This window comes from Euprymna scolopes, chromosome 30, assembly GCF_053919585.1.
Source record: "Euprymna scolopes isolate OS-2025 chromosome 30, ASM5391958v1, whole genome shotgun sequence".
Taxonomy (NCBI): domain Eukaryota; kingdom Metazoa; phylum Mollusca; class Cephalopoda; order Sepiida; family Sepiolidae; genus Euprymna; species Euprymna scolopes.
In genome coordinates, this window is record NC_136511.1 from 11026309 (window position 1) to 11050914 (window position 24606).

At 34.3% G+C, this 24606-nt stretch overlaps 1 protein-coding gene across 6 annotated transcripts in view; it reads right to left on the reverse strand.

Annotated features, from left to right (window-relative positions):
- Nucleotides 1-24606, reverse strand: part of LOC145254652 (inositol 1,4,5-trisphosphate-gated calcium channel ITPR3-like) — a 1190449-nt gene that overhangs the window by 301473 nt on the left and 864370 nt on the right. For all 6 annotated transcript variants that reach the window (XM_080113294.1, XM_080113292.1, XM_080113293.1 and 3 more), the window contains exons 30-34: nucleotides 24465-24564; nucleotides 15591-15698; nucleotides 5171-5307; nucleotides 4825-4892; nucleotides 2349-2404 (exon numbers count right to left, since the gene is read on the reverse strand). In XM_080113294.1, the coding sequence (XP_079969420.1) occupies nucleotides 2349-2404; nucleotides 4825-4892; nucleotides 5171-5307; nucleotides 15591-15698; nucleotides 24465-24564 (469 nt within the window). The remainder of the gene's footprint in view (nucleotides 1-2348; nucleotides 2405-4824; nucleotides 4893-5170; nucleotides 5308-15590; nucleotides 15699-24464; nucleotides 24565-24606) is intronic.

The following is a 24606-nucleotide window of genomic DNA, read 5'->3' on the forward strand; positions in this document are numbered from 1 at the left end:
GTGGAATCACCTTCAAAATAACCAGACGTCACATGCTTCTTTCTTTTTAATTTTGACACTTTTATTCAACCCTAAACAATAAGCATAATGCCATTGAAACGTAATAAGCTTCTGTGATTACGGGCCAGATTTATAGGGACCAATCTAAAGTAGAGAGTAGTATAAACTATTTATTCACATTACATTAAATTTTTTTGCATGTTGGTAAGGCCAGGGAGATAGACATCAGCAAGGAAATTCTAAAGGGGAAGGATCTTTTAAAGTAGATATTTTTTTCCGGCATCTAAGCTTCTCTACAGTAAAGAATGTAATTTTGCTGTTAGTACAGTTTGTCAGGATAATTTTGCTACATTCCTTCTTATGGTGGCTTTTATAAAAGAATTCACACCCGTTGACGTTAGAAATCCATGTTGTTGATCGTCTTTAGATACAATCATTCGGACGCTGATGTTTAATTTCTTGGTAAACATGGTGATGTCTCTCTAGACTTTAAAATAATGACTGTTCTACGGGGAAATAAATTGAGATAAGCAAACAGGTGCATAATCTGATAGATAATTTCTCTCTTTTTCTTTCTAGTTATGTTCAACTTGGCCGACCCATCTTCACTAGGCTCGTCTAGAAACGGCACAGTTTCGCTGCCGCCTGCTTAAGTTGTCAGCCGAATAGAGAAAGATATTTCTTCCGGAAGTCGCGTGGTTTCGCCAAATTCCGTTAGCTGAAAGTTAAATCTGACCACCCATCTCTCAATAATTTCTTTTAACTAACACCTTCCGCAATGTGACATCTGCGTGTAGCAATCTTCAAAATATGCTGAGTGTGCATACTCTCCTCCTTTCTGTAAAGATCAACGACGACTTCAGATACTTTGAAGTTTGGTATTCAGATGTTATGGAATCTTATCTATTTTTTCCGATTCGATTTTTCTTCAAAGAAAAGCATGATTACATTCGAAACGAAGAATCTCAGAAAAAAAACAAACAAACAAACAAAAAACCCCACAAAAATCAGATGCAGCGAGGGCGTGTATGGAGATACCAAACGACAATCCTCACCGTACATAACTCCTTTTTTTCAAGAAACAAACGTCAAAGACGGTCTTCACGAAAGATACCACGAAATCTGATACTGTAACTCTTTAACGAGAGAACTCATCCTGCAACTTGACATGCTATCCTGAGAACAAAATATCTCACTGGCAACAACAAAAGTTATAGTAACTAATTTACCAAATGTTCAGTACTTTACACTGATTTCAATAACCAGTAATATAAATTTCATCAAAATAGAATATATTTGAACTTCTTAAAGAAAGTTACCTCCATATGATTTGAAGGGCATTTAGATGTGTTGGACCTCTTGGGAAAGAGGTAACTAAAATACAAAATAGTATTCTCTGAAAACTGAGTAACGTTAAAGTTCCCCGGATGGATCGTTACTCGCTAAGAGTTTTGACACAAGTCATTATGCAACGTTACACGCATTTTACACACGCATAAACATGTAAGGATCCGCGATTCCCACATTGTGGATTAAATCACAAATGGGACAAAGAATAGAAGAGGAAAGATCTTCAACTTTCAAGTTCTAAGAAAAGACATTTATTCATCAATCTCTCCCCGCGGGTGACTTCTCGTTACGGCTGTGACGTAACTCATGTCTCTAACGTAATCGCCTTCTCTAGTGTGCTCGTTCTCCTTTTTATTGTATTTTTATTTTTCTCTTAACGTAACGTCATTTCAACCACGGCTCAGTATTTGCATATTCCGCCATATGCGCATACGCGCTCTTTTACAATTATCATATAGTGTTCATTGATAGTATTCCTCTGGATCCGAGTGACAGCATATCTCCACTGATTTCCAACACTGCCATTTTTTGGCAAATTCTAATAACCTATCGTACTTGATGTGCATATCGCTAGTTTTCTCTGAAATTTGAATAAAAATGAGCTTCCGGAAGGTTTCATTACTCTTGCACCATTCCAGTAGAGGTCTGATTGGTGCTCTCCCTCATTGATCTTTCCATCCTATTTGGTCTTTCATGAAAATTTTGTGTGGTATCAATCGAGGCTGGTGCAACCACACACGTGGTGTATATTTTTTTCTTTCCTGTCGTTGGCAAATGTTGTTTATTATGTTGGTTGGTTACCACATTGAAGGATTTTCCTTAATATTCTTGCTCTTTTTATCATCGCCGCTTGTTGAATTCTTTCCATTTAAAGTGGTGACTATTTTACAAATAAAGAGATACGTCTACAAAATATAGCAAACGAAAATAGAAAAGAAGATGCAATAAATTATTTTTTTAAGGAAAAATCTAAAAATAAAACAATATTTTTTACTCACCAGTAGTTTTGTATCGATATCTTGACACAGAACGTCAAAAAGAATTTCCAAGATTCCTGTAAAAAAAAAAAAAATGATGAATGCAAAAAATCGAATGGGACACAAGAGTAATATATATATATATATATATATATATATATATATATATATATATATATATATATATATATATATATATATATATATATATATATATATATATATCAATTTTCGTTCAGTAAAACAAAAGTTATGATGAATTTTTATCTGGTGTTCAAAATAGTAAAAATATCTAACGCCGTGAGCGACGCGTTTTATGACTGGTTTCCATAGCAACATCGAAAAGAGAAGTAACTCGCGAAACAGACATAATGAAAGTATGAAGGGGAGATAATCGGAGGTATTTTATAGAAGCAGACGAGTGCCGTACGGTGTTATTACATACGTTTTTATGGGAGCAAAAAAAAAAAAGCAAAGAAAAAAGACTGCAATTAAACAAAGAACAAGTGAATCTACTGAAAACTTAGAATCATGGATTACAGAAACATGCGAGTGGATAGTGACTTTGAATCTCTTCGATTCCAGGTGAGAATTGTCTGAAGATAGCGGTTTCAATCCAGAGGCTTACTTAGCTAAAACGTGGTGAGACGACAACAACTATGGATGGTAGTAATTGCTGAGAATGAAATTAGGAGATTTGAAGTTCCTATCTCGTCGCGGTTACACCTGATAAAGATCAGAGGAGTAGTTGGCGAAACGTCGTGATACAACAACTAAGATGAAGATAATAGTCCGCAATAAATAAATTAATAGAACAGATCCTACATTGACCTTTTCCACAGAAATATATAATACTTGAGAATTTGGTTTCCGTTGGAATTCTTTGGAGGGTACGAATCTCTCAATAACAATCAACTAAATCGGATGCAATACAGTTAACATTTTTTCAAACATGCAATGCAAATATATGCTGCGTACGAAGCATAAATACAGGGAATTTTACTTCACTGATTTTTATGTTTGATCAAATTCAATGCAAGTCTAAAAAATCTGAATTTTCAAATAGTACGCTATTCGTATTTTCACTATTTGACAGGAATTTGTCTAGTAGTTAGTATTTTTTTTTTACAAGCGATTCGCCACTTATCAAGGCTCGAGACCATAGATAAAACTAAGACGAGCACATGAAAATAACGGTAGAGCAGGGACATATCGCAACGTTTATTCTGTGAGAAACAGGTTGCAGGGAAGAGAAACAGAGCACCACCTACTAGATTTCGAATCCAGTTTTCATTTCTGTCATTGCCGGATAGGGTGCTTCAAGCAGCTGCTTTTCAGATGTGGTAATACTACTTCATTTTAGAGTGTATTTGGTTCTTATACATGTAGAGGACAGCGTCGATGTGAAATAGTTTCTGAAGCGATATAATGACGCAACCATTTTTCCAGCGATTTCGGTAACAGATTTGATGTAATTCTACCATTTGAGATCAGAGGTGAATGTCAGCCCCAGAAGCTTGTTAAAGTAGGGAGTGTTTTTTGAACGAGAATCATTCATATTTATTGGGTCGAAATGAATCTATAATATTCTTCATTTCACAGTATTAATAAGCAAGTTGTGAAAATATATGTAAAGAAAATGTGTTTGCTGTTTACGTTTAATATCTTTATAGGATTACGAGGAAAAATCTGACTCGTTGTGTCATCCATTGAGCTCATTTTACATTATCATAAACGAATTTCATAAGTTAGTTTTGTTTGGTTTAGTTTGGTTGTTTTACGGCATATCAACCCTTTTCGGGTTATTTAAAGCCAAATTCAGTAATTTTGGAAATAGTATTCATGTTGCTTCCAATTATTTTGTAGAAGGTTTTTATTCGTCAAGCTTTTTGCATATTTAATCGTTAGTTTCTAGTGTTTGGTTTGGTTGTTTTATAGTGGATTTTATCGTTTTTGTTCCCTGCCCTGAAGAACATAAATGAGTTTAACAATGGGAGAGGGAAATGAGTTACACTATTAATGTTTGGTATATTTTAACTTAGGAAACCGGTCAGGAATTGGGGGACATAGAAAGGGGAAGGGAAAGGGAAAATGGGAAGAAGGAAAAGGGGGAAAGGTGGGTTGGTGTTTTTGGTTTTGGCAAAACATAATTACATTTTGCAAAAGGAGGTAAAATACAAAAAGCATTAATGTAAGGTGCATTTAGTCTCAGGAAGCCAATATCTTCAGACAGCCCGATCTGGTAGCATCAGCATAATTTAGTAAAATAAAAACAAGGCATGTTGGCTGTGAAAATAATAGAAAATTAGTAAGATATGCAAATTACGGATAATTAAAGCAATTAAAGTGAAAAAAATTAACTTCTCGAACACAAACTTCTCTAAACTGAAGAATATTTTAATATGTATTTTATATGATTACAATATAGAGGAAAAAGCTTTATGGAAACAAACTTTGATTAAATCGGATTTGGTGTAATAATAGATGGATGTCTTACCATTACTGATTAAAATATTCTGATTCATTGGATGAGGCTCGTCTGGAGTCATGGGTAAATGGCAAAACCTATCAAGAAAATAAAAAAAAGAATTCAGTTCATTAAGCGTTTTGGTTTTAACCAAAAAATTGATGTTTTTCTTTTGCTTCAAAATTCGTATAAAACGAGATAATGTTAGACGAAAATATACCCCCCCCCGAAAAGTTGTGACAATAATATTTAGGATGAGAATAAAAATCGGATTAATCCGAATTATATATATATATATATATATATATATATATATATATATATATATATATATATATATATATATATATATATATATAAAATTTGCTTTACTTACTCAGCCAGATCATCCAGAATGCTTCCCATCAGTTTGACCTGTTGGGCATCTAATTTCGCCCGAGCAAGTCTCCGCAGAATTGGCATGTTCTTTAACACCTCCCGATGTACACGGGCTGAATCTTGGGTGAGTAGCACCTGTGCGAAAGGGAAAGGAAACCACATTAATGATATGAACTATTACACACACACACACACACACACACACACACACACACACACACACACACACACACACACGCACACACACACACCACACACGCACAAACACAAACACACACACACACACACACACAGAAACACACACCCACACACACACAGAAACACACACACACACAAACACTCACACACACACAAACTGTGTACAGGCATTTTCATTTGTTCACATTGTCATTTCACTATTGCTCTAGTGGATAGACTTTTTCAGGTTTACGAACGTTTTGCATGCGTATGCAGCTACAAGCGAACTTCGGTTGACTGCCGTATGATCTGGTAACCGTCTTCCTGGCCTAACGTAGATTATTTGTCCGCTTGTCACTGTATGTCTCTGTCTTACTTTGTTTTATTGAAATCGCTTCAGACACGGCATGAAAATTGCTACTAAAACTAGCAAATGATGTTTAATTGATAAATTCCGACCACGTAAAATCATCGCGATTTCGTCAGAAACATCACTCATAAAATGTGAGTATATTAATACGCACAAAATAAGAGAAGCGAAATTTATGAATTTGCTGAAAGTTATTTCAATGTCCGTTTCCCATTCTCCTTATATATATTTCTATCAATTATTCTCTGCTTCTCTTTCTATCTATTTATCTAATCCGATTTTCATTGCTTACGTAACGGTGAACGTAAATAAGCGTTTTTGGTCCCCCGACAAAAGGAGGGTGGACCTGCAAATTCACCCTTGTCTGTTCGTCCGTCCGTTCGTTCGTTCGTTCGTTCGTTCGTCTCTCTGCACTTTTCTTAATAATTACGCCTTGGAATTTTTTGAAATTTTGTACAAACATAAAACATGATATGAGTAAAAAAGTAACAGAACGGATTTTCCGGGAAAACTCCAGCTCCCCCCCCCCCAGGAGTACCTTTCGGGTTAAAATGGCTAAAATTGATATTTTTGATTTTATCAAAAAATTGATGCCTTGGATTTTTATAAAACTTTCTGAAAAGTTGTAACTAATTGATTTCTATATAATTTTGTTTGCCTATACTTCGCGATAACTCTTGGGTGTGCACCAGGGGCTCATTTAGAGCTAATAAAACACTCCATTTTTGGGACTATTTTACCATATGTGTACAAAGTTTTCTGTGTATGTCAATTTAGCAGTTTTGCATGGTGTTGAACTCCAATTTCAATATGTTAAGGCCTTGAGGACTTTTGGGGTTAAACGAGGCGGGAAGCAAATGATGGCCTTAGTCATTTCTTTTTTGCGTGGTGCAGAACTCAAATTTACATATGTTAAGGCCTAAAACTATACCGTTTGTTCATTTTCACCAGGATTTGACGTCCCCTGGGGACATTTGGGGCTTAACAGGGAGGAGGGAAAATGCTGAACTTAGTCATTTTTTATGCCTCGTTTACTGTGCACTCACGGGGGACCATGCATGCTTCACTTGTTTCCTTGATTACAACAAGCTGCAACTTTTAGTAAGAATTTTAAAATTACGCTCTGGAATTTTTCTGATGAATACATCATTAGAAATTAATAAATAAATTGTATCGTTTCGTTTAATATTTCATATAAATCTTATTATTTAAGACACTCAGAAAGAGAAAGAGTTCCACCAAGTTGCATAAAAACGACAGTTAAACACGGGAATGGAGAGATAATGGTATGGGGAATTTTTACTGCAGCAGGAGTTGGGGAACTTATTGGATGTGAGAAGTCAATCAATGCAAAGGAATACATTCGAATATTAGAAACAGGACTGTTACCAAGTACCCAGAAGCTGGGAATATCTCAGAACATTATTTTTCAACACGAAAATGTCCCTACACACACTGCTAAAGTAACAACAAAATGTTTTTCTGATAATTCAATTAATGTGATATTTTGGCCAGGTCAAAGCCCTGATTTAAAGCCAATCGAGAATATTTGGTCCATAATATCTCGTGCATTGGATAGAAGAACTTTTTCGAACAATGGCAAACTGTGGGGAGCTGTGCAAAGCGAATGAAATAGCATCTCCCCTTCACAGTGTTTCACTTTGGTTGAGAGCATGCCTAAAAGGATCGATCTTTTAAAGAAATAAAAAAGGAATGCGATTCCATACTAAGCATTTATTAAAGTAAATGTCTTGTTCTGTGTTATTAGTCCCGTTTAAGTTTATTTGTTCAATTTTTCATTGTTCAATATAGCTTTTAGTGCAATAAAATGTATACAATTTGTTTGGCCTATTTTCTTTTTTGCTCACGAGTGTATACTGATCACGTGTAAAATTGTAGTCATGACTGATAAAGAAAGTGGTTCAATCTAGCGCTTCCGAATAATCGTGTTCAAATGATTCCAAATAAAGCCAGAGATGATGCATGTGCTAATAAAGGTATTAGCTGAGGAAATGAAACAAGTAACCAAGAGCCACCTGATAGCCATTCCCCTCTGATGGCTATCGGAAATTGCTCTCATCTGTACACAGAGACTCCAACTATTTATTCTGCTAAAATTGAGCGCCACTTATCAAAACTAAAAGCCACTCGTTGATAAGGGTTAATGAGATAGAATGATAGCTAGGACCAAGTTCGACTACTTGTTAAGTCGGTTCCCGATGGGAATTGTTGCCATTGGTCTTGAAGATGATTAGATTGTAAGAAGCAGGGAAGGGAAGCAGTTAGTTGGTAATGTGTTCGATAGATGAGAAGTCTTAGTAAGAAACTTTGTTCATGGAAATTCCACCTGACGTAGGTACAGAGAAGTAAAACGTTTTTTTGTTATGGTAATAAAACGATTTATTGCTACAAATATCTCAGGAGAAGGAACTCGAGACTAGAGCTCGTTTAATTAACTTTACTGGAAATAAAAATAGAGTAAAGAATGAGAGACAGAGAGTGATATATATATATATATATATATATATATATATATATATATATATGTATATATCACGACAATATTGTTCCCATTTACATGCCTCCCCACGAGGACTTAGACAAAAGATCGGGTTTTAATGTGGAGAAAATCTAGTTCCCAACAAGGAGCACTCTGGATAAGAACAGAAATAAAAATTGTCTCAGTCAAGAAGGATTTCCCCTCCACTGACCGAGGACAGAAACTGAAGTGTAGTATCAAACAGATACTATACTTTTCTCCTAGCCGCGATAATATTGTTGTTGAATTGCAAATCCGTCTGCATAAGCAACCTGTCAACAAGACTATGTCAGGCCAATATACAGGTTGTTAGTGTGCAGCCAAACCGGAAGATCTCCCTGATGACCAATGCGCAGATAGAAATAAAGGCGAGTTGAACAAAGAATTGAATACAAGATTAAACAAAGACTGCAATAAACGCCTCTTTAAACGATGAAGCATGGGACTGTGCAACTCCTCCATTCATTTGCAGCGTCCCCGTTCCGGTCATTGAATCGTTGCGACATGCAATCCCATGGTTACGATTGAACTGGTTTCATCTCGTATGAATGTATACCTTGAATGTATACAGCGTTCGTCATAAGTAACTCTATATATTTGCACAAAGTTATCTGACTATACTAAAACAACAGGTGGGAGATGATGGTGGTTAAGTGGTTAACGACATGGGCTGACAACCTGGGTGTGTCAAATTTGAGTCCAGTTGTTTCCACAGAAACATTTTTTAATTAGAGATGCTGGAAACCATCACTTGATCCTTCCCGTAAAATGTTGGCAACTTTCCGCAAGATGTTGGCAACCTTAACCTAATCTTTTCCGTAAGGTGATCCGATCAGGTGAAGGTTGCCAACATCTTTTTAATCAATTTATACTTTGAGACACACATGCATGATCTCTGGCTTAATTTTCAATTTCCTCGGAAGCGCTACCTCCAACAAATGTCTTTAACAGTAATGACTACAATTTTACATGTGATCAGTATACGTTAGAAACTAAACCAGGTATCGGATCTTACCTGATTAGTTCTAGAAAGAATTTCAACTAGAAAGATATCGGAGCAACGAATGTCAATAATAATCATATGATTCATTCGAAATGGATAACTTACTGATGCTCGACAACAACAACAACAACAACAACAACAACAACAACAACAACAACAACAACAACAAAACAACAGCTTTTGCAAGTGTTACAACAGCAAAATAGTAGATGTGGTCTTTACTATCAGCAGATAAAGACGCCACTCGATTAAGCCAGCCCTTGTACGACAGTGGACGGAGGACACGCTGCCAGGTCGATGGATTGGCAAGCGTAGACTGCTTGAGTAGCTATATCGTTTTACAGATTTGATTTCTCACAACCTTTTCTTGGGAGCGTTTCCAAGACAATGTCTAGTCAGCCTACCCCTGTAACATCTAGCTGCCATTGATCTAGAGCCATCGGAGCTGTCGTCCAATGTATCCCGCCCAGTCCCGGAAAGGTTAACAAAGCGCACTGATTTATATGGAGAGCATACTTATCAAAAACAATTTTTATGATGCAAAACTTTCATTTTCTATATTGCTGCAAATTATTTCTTACATATTACACTTATTGTGTTTAAATAAAATAAAATATTAGGTCCGTGCAAAATGAATAGCCGATGCTCAAAAGGTTTTGACCCTTCTCTTTGCTTAAAAATTCACCAACGAAATCAGGAAATTAACCAATTTTAATGAAATTTTCAGTATTTATCAAATAATGATCACAGAATATAATAAACCCATTAAATCTATTTGAATCTTAGTGGAAATGTATTATTTTGTTTAAACAAAAAGACACCTTTACTAAAGTTATGGCTTTTAGTATAAAAATATGCATGACTTTATTCGTGCTTTTTTATGAAAATAAAGCATTGTAAGTTGTGACAAATGTGAAAAAAAAAAGAAAAATTAATTTTTTCAGGAGCATTATTAAAAAATTAACATTTTCAGGAGCATTATGAAAAAAATAATTTTTTCAGGAGCATTATGAAAAAAATAATTTTTTCAGAAACATTATGAAAAAATAAATTTTTTCAGGAACATTATGAAAAAATTATTTTTTTCAGGAGCATTATGAAAAAATTAATTTTTTCAAGAACATTATGAAAAAAGCCTCTAAAGTCGGTATTAATGAATTCGATATAACTCGAAGAAAAATTAATTTCTCGAACTACCAATATTATCATTGAATTGAATTAAGCACTGTTTATTTAATATTTTCACGCAAAAAATTATAATAGCAAAAAATATTTCTACTTTTTCTTTTAAATGACATGTTTCACATAATTGTATATGTAAGATTCTAATAGTTTCCTTGCTTGAATCAACGTGTAACTTTCGGCGTAACATATTTTATATAATCTTGAAAAATAAAAAAAAATAATTTAAAAGCAGAACCACAGAAAAATAATTAAATTAAAAAATGGTAAAAATTATACAAACGTTCACGATAGAAATATACGGATGCATGACTGGGAAAAAATAAAATCAGCACTCCTTATCTCCCTCCAACTACCTGACGTCATTTACAGACAGCCTTTTGACTTTCTGAAATTTTGGCCTTCCGTAGAACCCACCCTTAGACGTTTGTTTTGCTTGTGCGAAGCCAGAATCTCTCGATCTTGGGAGGGGGAGGGGCTAATTAAGCTATATTTTGTATAAACAAGGTGTTTTTTATTCAATATTTTTGGATTTTACTTTACTAATTATCTTTAAAATAGGCCCAGAAAACTAATATTATCTTTCAAAGGGTTTTTATAATGAATTTATTTAACTTCAAAATTTAGCTTCTCAAACCTTTTGTAAAAACTTGTCAGTTTCCGAATGTCGTTGTGAAAACATTTCTCATTATAATATTTTTTTTTTTACGTTTACAAATTTTTTTTGTTTGGGAATTAACTTTAGGGATTAATCTTTCAAATACAATAAAAAAGTTTTCGGAAACTTACAAAAAAATTCTGATAAACCGGTTTTCAAAATAATTTCCCCTACCTTTTTTTCTGCCATTTTTGCCCGTACCCTAAACATATAGTTACAAATGGTTTTGTTGACAACATATACTCGTATATAAGAATTTATTTTCGAAGTCAAGTGTAGAAATAGTATACCAGGTGTTATTGTAACAGAGCCGCTGATGTTTATTTAGCAACAGCAGCAGCAGCAGCCGTATGACACGTATGCACATGACCTCCCTGGTGTGCGCACTGCCGTCACAGCGCAAGAAAGGGATGGAAAAGAAAAGCGTAAATAAAAGGACACACGTGCGCGGCGACAGCGAGGAACGGCGTGGGCGACCAGATCCTTTGGAAACACGAGTCAGCACAAGAGGACTTTTGAAAGCAAGATGTAATCCGAACTTTGAACAAAATATGATCGGACGGCCGTGTAACGTTGGCGAACTGCCGACATAGCAGCAGAAAGAAAAAGAAAGATTAAACAAAAATCACGTGGCGAGACAACAAGACGACACACAGGCAAGCGTGAGAGATTTGAAACGCGCATGACGACGGGATAAGAATGCATGTCGACGCATGAGATTCAAAGCATGTGTTCGACACAGTAGAGTTATGTCAACTACATGGCGAACTAAGAAATGTTTAAAACAAGATTGCAATGCCTTGCTGGAAAGTTCCGCCAATAAATGCCTTTTATTTCAACTAGAAAAAAAAAGCTGTATCAAATTTCTAATTTTGTTCCTTTACGACTGTTTCAGACACTGTTGGATGCGAGTGTTAAAATGTAACGACACCTTTGTATAAGATTAACGACGCAATTACATAATTACTTTTCTGAGATCATTAGTGAGCTAGGACCATATAATAAAAATGACAGTTGAATTGTTAACTTTGTTATATATTGGGCACATAAGTATATCGTTTGGTTAGTTGAAAATAACAGAAAATGAAAGTCCAGTCAGAGTCAACTAGCTGAAGTCGAGGTTAGATTGTACTAGACTGTAGGAATAGAGGGAAACTGGCGTAAAGTAACATATCCCAAAGAGAGAAAAAAGTGTAAGCAAAAACGGTTTGAAGAGATCGCTGGAAGCACTAGACGTTTGAACACTTGATATTCATAGATAAAGTATGATTAAACAGTCATTATCGACCTTTCTTTGTCCACTAATCGAATTGTTTAGAGATTTGAAACGAAGTTCACACAGAATAAACTTTATCTGTCTTCCAACCCTTCTGTCTTGGCAGTCCTTTATTGACGTATGAAATGACTGCTTTACAGGTGATGTTTTCTCACTCTGCAAAGACTATTACGTACGAGAACAAGCAACTAATAAGGTCATCTGTTAGTAAAATATTACACGGATGCGGATATCAAGTGGAATAGTATATTTTTGTCAAAGCGTCGTACATCAATAATCTTGGTGACGAGATTACTTTCTCTCGCCTTTCGTTGACCCACTTAGTCACTTGTGGCTCCTCCCCTCTCTCAGAGTTGGTAGTCGTAGTTATTAGATGTGGACGAGCGTTTGACATAGTAAAAGGGTTTCTTATTACCCTTTAATATTTACTCTTTTTCTTCTCTTCTAGCAATTGCCGGTCATATTAATCGCCATGATGAACAGGCAATAACGCCCCTACTTTGGAATCCAGACGCAAGAAGGAGAATTGGGCGTATATGTGTAACAGTGAAATCTCTTATTGAAGAGGAAACTGGTATGGCAGGAATTGATTGCTGCAATGGCCGACCGAGAACTTTCACAATCGAAATTTGTTCACGTTTTACCTGCGTCTTGGATGAAATAACATCACCCATTGTCTCTAATTTAATTCTTAACGCACCCGTTAATTTCCTTTTATTCCCAAACCTTAAGTTGTTCGGTCGTATGTTGAGGGAGATCGAGGTCAAACGTCTCGTAGATGATCTCAATCGGTTCAACTTCATCCAGTGGGTGTATGGAATATATTTAATGCCATTTTTAAATTGGTTACTATGGCTCTTATGCGCATGTCTTTGTCCTTGAATTATATACACCATCTGGTCAATTTTCCTAATGATCGTGCCCTCTTTCTAGCGGAGCATATTATTTTTGGAAATTAAAAAAAATCTGACCTCGGACGAATCTGGGCGGGAGCTGCTAAAAACAGCCTATCCTGCCTTGACAGAGTACAAAATAGACTTCGTGGCCTAGTGTGTGATGCCATTTTCTCTTCCCTGCAACCTCTCTCCCATAGAAGAGACGTAGCGAGCCTGTCTTTGTTCTATCGTTATTTCCATGGCAAGTGCTCGTCTGAGCTCCATTCTCTGGTCCCCCCTCGTCAATCTTTTTCAAAAAACACCCGACTAGCTGAAACCACCATCAATAATTTTCCCCACTCCTCCTCTGTGCCTAAATCAAAACGTAGATTCCATGAACAAAGCTTCTTTCTTAGAACTGCACGCCTGTGAAACTCTGTTCCGCTTGCCTGTTTCCCTCCCGACTTCAACCTGGATGTCTTCAAGTCCAACACAAACAAATTCCTGATGAACCGCCACCTTAAGCAATGCCACCTTATCAATTCTCCAATACTATTGCTACACTATCCCATTGATTACGGTACACACAATAACCCTTATCCCCGAGTGACCATTGGGCCTTGATAAGTGGTGAACTCCATGTAAAAAAAAATATATTTTATTAGCATTTTTTCAGCCTGACTTCTTAAATCTTTTGATAAATAAATTTATCAAACACGGATCTTACTTCTTAGCAAAAAATGGTTTCTGCCGGTGAGTCAGTTGATGGTGCATTAAGTTTGGCATTCTAAGAAATGTAAGATATGTCACAGATAACCCTTATCCTTGAGTGGCCTCTTGGCCTTGATAATGTGGTGATGCCTATGTAAAAAAAAAAGATACCAGTGGGTGGTATTGACTGTAAGAATTTCGCAAAAAAAATTACTTTGCGTTGATAGATTGGAGACAAGTTAATTGGGGGTTAATGAACTAATATATGATCTCACTTGTAATAATCTATCATTAAAGAATGGATACTGCCCCAAGGGTTTGCCACTGGTGCTAACAACTTGATGAAATGGTCTATTTAACACGTCAAACCAATAATCGCAGATTACTGTAAAAAATATCTTCATATCTTCGATAGAAATCTTCAAATACGTTATGTTCGTTTGGAAGGTAAGGGTTAGGGTTGTCTCAATAGAATTCCAAATTGTGTTGTGAAAAACTGTGTTATTTTTATTAAGTTCATTTTTATTTAATGCTTTAATAAATAATTCTTCCTGTTGTTTCAGGAATTGAAAAAAAAAAGACAACCCAAAACAATGCTGCTTTTTCTACCGATGTTTTAGCTTTTCTTCTTTCTTTTCACTAACCTTATGAACTTTCATTCATGCCACAAGGTTGCAAATGCGACAGCTTAATCACTCGAAATGACAAGAACCTGAAGCTTCAAGTTAAAATTCAGTTACTGACCGAGTTTTAGAGGAACCAATCGACAAAAGCAGTCTTGACCCGAGGTCAGTTATTTAAACCTGTTACTGATGAGATGTGGAAAACATATTAAACAGTCGAAAGAAACAGGGCACAAAAAGAGATGCTAGACTGAAGAAATAAATTAAAGATTGTATCTTATAAAGTGATATTATTATTGGTATTGAACTATGTAGCACAATATTACTTTCCGAGTATTTATAGGTTAATTTATCTCATTTGGGTTAATTGTATATTTCAAATATTATGGACACTATTTTCATGAAAATATTAATAAGCTCATATTTTCTGTGTGTTACTAATTTTGTCGGTTCAAAAAATTAGATAAATCGAGAAAAATATCAGTTTTATCAAAACATATTTGTTGTTTAAGTATATTTCTCATTTCGTGGAATTTTCCATGAGTTCTAGTAGTCACTAATAATTCGCTACATAAAAGCTTTTCGTTCAATCTCCTTAGCTTAACATTCACAGGCAACATGAATTGGATCAAATACATTGAAGACATTGGCAAGGTGGTTGCCAAGAAGGTAGGCTCTATCTACCGTGCTAGAAAACTATCATACGAATTTCATTTTGCACTCATAAATAGTAAAGTGTAATAGCGAAGGTTAAAAAATTATAAGATAAAAATTATATAAACTGTAAAAGATATCGCACCAAATTAGATTCGTGATACGTAAATATCACACTATAAAAAGATTCGTGATACGTAAATATCACACTATAAAAAGATTAAATATAACACCATACTAAGATTTGTGATACGGAGATATCATGCCATAAAAAAGATTCGTGATACGTTAATATCATATTAAAGTAATTATCATATAAATGAAAATTGTCAAATTTTGATACGTCATACCTGAACTTTCATGGATAATTTAAACATATTGGATTTCGACGAATAAAGTTTGTTCAATATGTTGAGCGATTTGGTGATTGTTTTGTTGTATTTGTAATTTGCCAAATCCTATAAAGAAAAAATAGAGAAAAATCAAAACATTAAGAACTGTTTTAAGAAAAACGTAAGAAAACATCGAATAACACAACGGATTACATGATGATATTTTTGAAGACATTCTGATTTTGTGTAAGGGAAATAATGAAAACAGCTATAACACACACGCATATATATATATATATATATATATATATATATATATATATATATATATATATATACACACGAAAAAGTACCTACAGCCTACAGAAAATGGACTCTGATTTATGAAAGTATGATAGGTTATGAAAAGGAAGGGTTGTAAAGAGATAGCTTCGAATTTGGGGGTATCAAACCAAAGCAAAATATGATGAAAGTAAAAATAAAATAGATACACCCCATAATTTATTATACCATACCAGTTCACACTGAAACAATTATCACAATATTCTGTGGATCTATATTAAAAAACCTTGTTTAACTTTGTGACATATTTCCATTATATGGAGGTCAGGCGCGAACGAACACCCCATAATTTTATTATACCATATTTCTTCAAACTGAAACATAATTATCAAAGTATACTTACGCAGATAGATATGAAAAATCTTTATTAAAGTTTGTGCCTATTTCCATTCTATGGAGGCCAGACGCGAACACAGACCCCACAATTTTTATTATACCATCCCTATTTAAGTTAAAACATACTTATCAAAGTATTCTTATGTACATCTATATCAAAAACACTTGTAAACATTGTTTTTATTTTAAATTTTTTTATTTCCATACTTTGTAGACCAGACGCGAAAGAAGCCCCCACAATTTTAATGAACCACCGTTCTGCCAGATAAAACATACCCATTCCTGTGTCTCGATTCATCTTCTATCATTATATGTAATCAGTTTTTTTTAAATAGTCAACCATATAGGGGCCTATTCGTCACCACACACACACACACACACCACACACACACACACATTCAGCTTTATATTATAGATATATATATATAAGTTAAAACAACATATATATTTAAAAATTATTTAATTTCGACAACAAGAGAATTTCCTCAGGAATATGACCATTGTTTTCTTTTTTCATTTTCGTGAAATGGTGTCATTGAAAAAATCTATAACACCATCTAAGGATTATTTTTGTCTAATTATTTTAGTCAATAGCTAACGCTAGCCTGCGTTTGTAGCTAAATATAAGCATTTGTAATTTGAAATTTGTATTATTATTATTATTATTATTATTATTATTATTATTATTATTATTATTATTATTATTATTATTATTATTCAGGGCTTCATTTGAAGTTAAGCTCAGTGGTTAATAGTTTATATCAGAGTTTTATACATTAATATTTCTTAGTATTGGATATCTTATAAAATTGCTCTATGTTAGAATCAAGTCTAATGTAAACAAATATTTGTTAATTGGTAGCCAATTCGTTTTAAGTAATCTTATGCCTATTCCACTATTTAGTCTTTATCCTCTCGTGATGTTGTTTATCGTTTAATTAATTAATCTATTTAATCCGTGTCCTCGAGTTGCTACCGAATCTGGATAAACTGTGAAGCATTAGTATAAAAACAATAAAAAATAAGTGAGTGAATGCACATGCGTGCACAATAAAACTGCTTCTAAAAACAACACAACGAAAACCAAAGTAGATGACGTGTTATGAAGCTACCCGTAGCCGGATGGAGGGGGGGGGGCGTGGAGCCATGATAAAAGTGTGGTGCAGTTGATGGAGGTAATCTTGACGATTTACAGGTGCACGATGAAAAAGGCTGTATTTATTATTTCGCCCGAGACTTTCGAGAAGTTTTGATGACTTCGCTGTCTGCGTTGCTGGCATTAAAAACCTGTTCCTTTTTCTGCTTAGATTTGTTGGCCTATTACAGGCCTCATTAGAGTACGACAGCCAGAAAATAAAATATAAATACTTGAGAAACTCTCTCTCTCTCATATATATATATATATATATATATATATATATATATATATATATATATATATATATATATATATATATATATATATATATATATATATACATATATATATGTATATATATATATATATATATATATATACAAATACATATGCATATATATATATATATATATATATTTGTGCGCGTGTGAAAATAAAAAGGAAAAACTATGTATGTGTTTATTATTATCTGTTTTTTATTTGAATACTTTCCTAAGATAATTTACTAGAAGAAATATAACATAGACGTAGAATACTTGAAAATATATGGTGCGTTTGTGGCGTTAAAGAACTTTTTAAAAGTATTTTCCTAGATATTGTGGGCAACAGAGTCTGCATGTATGTAGCCAACCCTATTTAGGAGAAAAATTCAAATGCAAAAAAATTCAATCAAGACACTGCAATACTCATTTCATATTAACTACAAATATTTATTACGTATTATTGGCAAATTGAAACAAAAATTATTTTTATTCATTTAGTTTACATTATGTGCTAAAAACAAAAAAAAGGAGCTAACACTTATTATTTTATTTTTAATATCCTCATTCCAATTTTATGTATAATAGAACCATTCAAATGTCATGAGTTGACGTCATATTCTCTAACAAGTCAATCTGTGCATATACGAGGTGCCTTCATTACGTTTGCAGACTTTTTCGTATGGGCACTTTTATCACAGTACGAACATGAAACTCTAGTCCTCTTCGAAGTAATCTCCTTCGTCTGCAATGCACTTGTACCGTTCCAACAACTTGTGAAAGGTCCCATGGAATTCCTCTTGTATGAGTGTGTCAAAATGAGCGTGTATCTATATCATCTCCCGTCTCATGACGACAGCCTCGAAGAATTTCCTTGAGTTTAGGAAATAACCAAAAGTCACAGGGAGCAAGGTCTGGTCTATAGGGAGGGTGAGGAACTGTGCTGATGTCCATCTTGGCCCAATAGTCTGTGACAAGGTTGTGGACTGGTGCATTGTCCTGATGGAAATGACACTGGCCCGATTTGCAAAAGTGCTGGACTCTTCCGACGGAATATCTTCTTGAATTCCTTTAAAACCTCAACACCGTATTCCTTGTTGAGTGCCTGTTCAGTGGAAACCCAGTGCATGTAGATCATGTCCATACTGTAAAACATTTGGGTCAGCGTAAGTTTCTGAATGGGTTGTTTTTGTGGCCTTCTTGGTTGGGGAGAGCTAGCATGCTTCCACTGGGAACTCTCTCTCTCTCTCTCTCGCTCTCTCTCTCTCTCTCTTGCTCTTTGAGTCATAGCAGTAGATCCAGCTTTCATCGCAGGTGACCAGAGCACCAAGAACTGCGGAATCTGAATTGATCAGCTCCACCATCTCTCTGTTGTCATGACAACATATATCTTTCTGATCTTCTCTGAGCATCCTTGGGAGAAACTTGGCGCAAATCTTCCGCATCTTCAGTTTCTCACGTGTAATTTTGTGTACAGTTCCCACACTGACATCAAACTGTGCACTAATTGTCTCTACAGACAGACAACGGTTCTTATCCAAGAAATTCTTTATCTGACCAATCAACTCTGGTGTTCTGACTTCCTTACTCCTTCCACATCTCTCATTACTCACAGACTCCCTTACTCTCCTTGAATCGCTTATGTCACTAAAAAAAAACTAATGGTCGTTTCATGCAAGCTGACACAAAAGCAGTCTGAACCATTCCATACGTTTCTGTGGCATTTTTTCCAAGTTTTAAACAGAATGTTATTACATATTCTTTTTCTAAAATGTCCTCACGTCTAGATTGCATTTTTTACCAATACCTACTATAGCTTTTCATCTGAACCTGAAATCATAAAATTTAGTGAGTAATCTTATAAGATATATAGCATTAGCATACTGAATGTTACAATTTGAAATGTCTGTACAGAAACATCTGGAAACTTATTTACGACACCGCATATATGGCATAAACATTAGATAGAAAATAAAAATCTTGTAATAAAACAATTGCACTTAATCATATAGTACTTTAATTATTTTGATGTAATTTATAAGTAACGTGTTATTTCTTCATAGAGGAAGGCCTCATCAATAAAATAATTACATTTGTTTTAATCAGATAAACGTACATTTGATGTATTTCAGTTGATATCAGCAATCGTATTTAAATATTATTTTAAAAATAGTATTATAATTACATTTATAGTGTACTTATAGTAAACCATTTTAATTATGTAATGTTGAATATTATAAGCGTTGAATATTATAAGCGCACGTCATTATTTTTAAATTTAATTTACTAATTGATATGTTATGCTTGCTTCTTATACACGCCAATAGTAATTGAAAACCTTCCTATATATCCCAATCTAATGGCTAAACAATACCGCTCCAAGATCCGAGAAGCTTATTCTAAAGTTAATAAACAAAATTAGATTTTAATATTTTGGCTTAATTACTTTATTGATGTGTGGACATTACTTTGTTTACTTAGTTATGGTTATTGTATTCCATTAGCATTTGATTTAAATTATTATCATTCATTGTTGTCAACTCAATGAAAACATATTTCTCTTCCTCATTTTCAGTTTATGATGAAAACCGAAAATACTTTACATAATTATTTAGTTTTAAATTCTAAATTTTTATTTCACGTATATAATATATTACGGTATTTCAATAAAAAACTGTATAGTTCATTACAGTGGTTATACTTGAAGCATTTTCCGTGAATGCAGTTATAGAAAAATTCATTCTTCTAGTTCAATGGATTACTAGTATAATTAATTGTATATAACGTGTTTTCTAAGAATGATCTACACTGTCTATCTTATGGTTAGTAGGTTTTAGCTTTTTAAACTATGGCCCATTTAATGCTATACAGTCTGTTTTGCTAATGAAGTAGAACTCAAAAAGTTGCAATTATTAAATGCGTGCTTGCGTTTTGAAGTTCTTGACTTTATTTGATCTGCTGTAACCCAAGGTTAAAGAGTTTTAGTATTAATTATGGCAATATAATTATCAAGATTTTAGGTCCACAATTTCTCTTGTTACTGGTACTATTAGAATTTATATTATTTGTTTTTACTGTTAGATCTAGCATCTTTCCCAATTATACCACATACGCAGTTGCTTCTCAACGGGCAGTTTATTTTATCAAAGCAATTATCTATTATGTCTAGAGATGCTATGTTATTTTCTATGGTTTATTAATTTTATTTGTAATATAATTTATTATAACTTGTTTGATGTTTAGAACTGTTGAGTACGATTGCTTTAATAGCATATACACTCTTATATATGTGATTGTGTATATGTATACAGACTATTAATTTTTATTCATAGAAACATGCTGAAACCTTTCTAGCTGAGCATTGGTTTAACCTCGTTAAGCAAGGTTCTTAGTATGAAGGTGAAGTTATAAGTAGCAAAGACCCCATTATATATGTTTAATTGTAAAATTATAAATATGATGGTTGACTATGTTTCATAGATTTCTCAATTCCAGACAGACTCCGGAGTGTGATATAAATACCTCCAACTTTGATAAACTAGACATGGTGAGAATAACATAAAAAATAAGAACAGTAGAAAATATAGAATAAACAGATAAACTGTTTTAGAACACGTTTTTAGATGCAAAAAAATAATTTTCTTTTTTTTTTGTATATAAAAGTATTTTTTTTTTACAAAATAAATAAAATAAAATTCTTTTTCGCAGTTAAAAGCCTTTTCTAAAGCAGTTTATCTTCTTGTTCTATATTTTCCATTTCAAGTTGCTTTTAAATGCTAACACTTTTTCAACTCAATATCTTTCCGGCTTACTAAATAAAACGAAAACTAAAGAGTTCCACGTGTAAATATCAGCTAGCCTGACCTCGATAACACAACATGCAAATAGACTTTTTACTTTTGCTCCCGACGAGATATTTTTAAATCGGAAATTAATAAAAAAAAAGAAAGTAAAATTATTTTTCGCATCGAAAAGCGTGTTCTAAAACAGTTTATTTGTTCATTCTATATTTTCCATCTCATGATGTTTTTATTTGTTGACACTTTTTCAACTTAAGAGCAGTAGCAGGCTCATTCAGTCTTGGATAGACTATGGATACCCACGAAGGGTTGCTTGCGCGTGACATTTTTGTGGCAGAGGGTGCGCAATCTTTAGTCACACCTCTCCTGAGACGACATTGTTGCGTACCAGTGGCAAGTCAAGTACAGGACGACTGGAAACAAATGCCGAGATAAGCGGAGAGCACATACAGCGCCTAGGATTCCCAAATGGTCACCCATCTGATACTAAACAGGCTCAACGTTGCTTAACTTCGGTGATCTGACGAGAACAGGTGTGCCAACGCGATTATGCCTTATATATTAAGAGCAGTAGTTTGAATAATTAATGCAAAAACACAGTTGAAGTGTATTATTACTGTATTTTATTAATTAATTTGTTTCTATATTATAATTTGAATTCTGGGATACGCGAGACGAGAAAGATTTGCTTAAATGTTCAATTCGTTACTCGTGTCTTATAACTCTGTCTTATGTGGAAGTTGGGAAGGTTTAAAGATCTGTTATCTCGTTTTATGTTATTTTTAACAGGAAATGAGGCTAATGTTTGATAAATGTTTGTTTATTAAATTTATGGTTCAAAGTTTACATGACATGAGACAAATGCATTCATAATGATTTACGAAGTTCTTGACCATTTTTTAAAAACTCATTATAATATAAAAGTACACAAAACCAACATTAGAAGCAAATGTTCCGACATTTTTAGAGATCCATTTCCAGTTTAGTATTTTTCTATTGTAAGCCGATTAAAGAAAATGTTAATAAAATTATTTTTTTCAGGTCAAATCAAACTAAATATTTGATGCATTGTTTAATTTGAAGAGAAAACATTTGTTGTTTTTTTTTAAATTAAAATCAATAAAAATATTTGATAAATGTTCACTTTATTTAAATGTTTACATTTCATATTTATGTTTATTTATTTATTACAATTGGACAATTTTAAATTTATGCGAAGAAATAAAACAATTTTTAAATTTTGTATCTAAAGGCTGTAATTTACACACACAAGCTATTTTCCTCTGATTGATGTTTACCTTCAGTTCCAATACTTTCGGCTATTTTTCAAGGTTCCTATCTCGAGTTATTTCTTAACCGATATCAATCATCACTATAAACCTGAATGCCTTTCAATAAAAAATGGATGCAGATGTTAAAACCTGAGATAGACTCCGTTAGTTTTAGCGTAAAACTGGTACAAATAAATTCAAGGTCTTAGATAAGTTTTTTTGTCTTACTGTGTCTGAAGGCATTTATCAAAATCACCTAAAATTATGATAATCAACTCATTTTTTTAAAAATTTTGCTTTAAATATCCTTAACGTCCAACGTAAACAATATTTGAGCTTCATAAAATAAACATAACTTAAGATATAATAATCAAGATATTAGAATCTTAGAGATGAGGATTGGTTGGTCGTATTCTTTGGATTCTTCGCACTACTGTTCTCATCTGAAGTGTTATTCGCACAACGTTTCGACCGATGTAACCTCCGACCTTCTAAGAGTGTATCCTGGAATCTTTCTGTTAAACTCGGGAATCAGCATGGAATTTTGGACAGAATCTTTTATTTAATCCACGAAGGTAGTATTCTCCCATCGACGAAATGTAGCATCCCTCTGTCTGCTCTACAAGTATTTTAACGGTGAATGGTCCGTCGAACTGCTAGCACTTGTACTCCCCTCCACGTAAGTACCCCCGACAAACCCGACAAGCAGCAAAATCCCATCCCTTCACAGTAGAGATCCCTAGATGTAAGAGAGACTTCCACTCCAGTAGTTTCTTCCCCAGAACTGCTAGACTTTGGAATTCCCTTCCGGGTCCCTGCTTTCCCAACTGTACTGACATGCAGAAGTTCAAGTGTAACGTGAACCGACATCTTGCTGCCCAACTCCCCACATAGTACCCCTGTAGCTTATGTTCCTGATAGTAGCCCCCTACATCAAAGTGGCAATGCGCCTTGTTTGGGATGAAAATGTAATAAAAAAAGTCATGGCTGTGTAAGAGTATTCGTAACTGTATTCTTAATATTGCCCGCACTTAAGATTGAACTGTCAGCTTAGAGAAGAGCGTCACTTATAACTGAATTTACCTAGTACTTTATCTGCTACGCCACGGGTCCGTTCCAAATTCGGTGCAGATTCTCGAGTTCAACAGAAAGATTCCCAAGTACGACAAGATACAACTTTAGGTCGGAGGTTAAATCGGCCGAAAAGTTGTGAAAATATTTCAAAATGAGAACAGTAGCCCGAAAAATCCAAATAATAAATGAATAGTCGGCGCAAGATAATCAGCTGCATCACCATTATGGCTTTTATGAATGCCTCCGTTTAGTCTCGAAAGACAAAGGATAGCCCCTGTAGGGGCAGTTGCGCGTGTAATTGTGTGGCAAGTGTTGCGCAATTTCAACTGCACCTCCTCTGAATCGGCACTGCTTGAGTCCAGTGGTAAGGAGAAGACCAGAACGACTGGAAACAATGTCGAGATAAGCGGAGAGCACATACACCTGGAATTCCTAAATGGTCACCCATCTGGTACTGGGCAGGCTCATCATTGCTTAACTTCGGTGATCTGACGGGAATCGGTGTATCAAACGTGATTATGCCGTATATATGGCTTTTATATGAAGCGTTTAAATAGACAATTGTGGAAATTGTGGAAGATTCAATATATGATAAAGAAGAAGGACACCTGCAATAGAAAAGAGTGTGGATAAGGTTAAGGTGCACTAAAGTACAATATTGCTTCTCTTACCATAAGTATTTTGGTGAGGAACTCAATTTCGAAAATCGAAGAATTGTTAAACATTTCTCTGAGTTCTTTCACCACTTGCTTCTGCTTTTTCATCGCCTTCCTGAAAATAGAAAAATAGAAAAAAAATGCGTTATGGAATTTA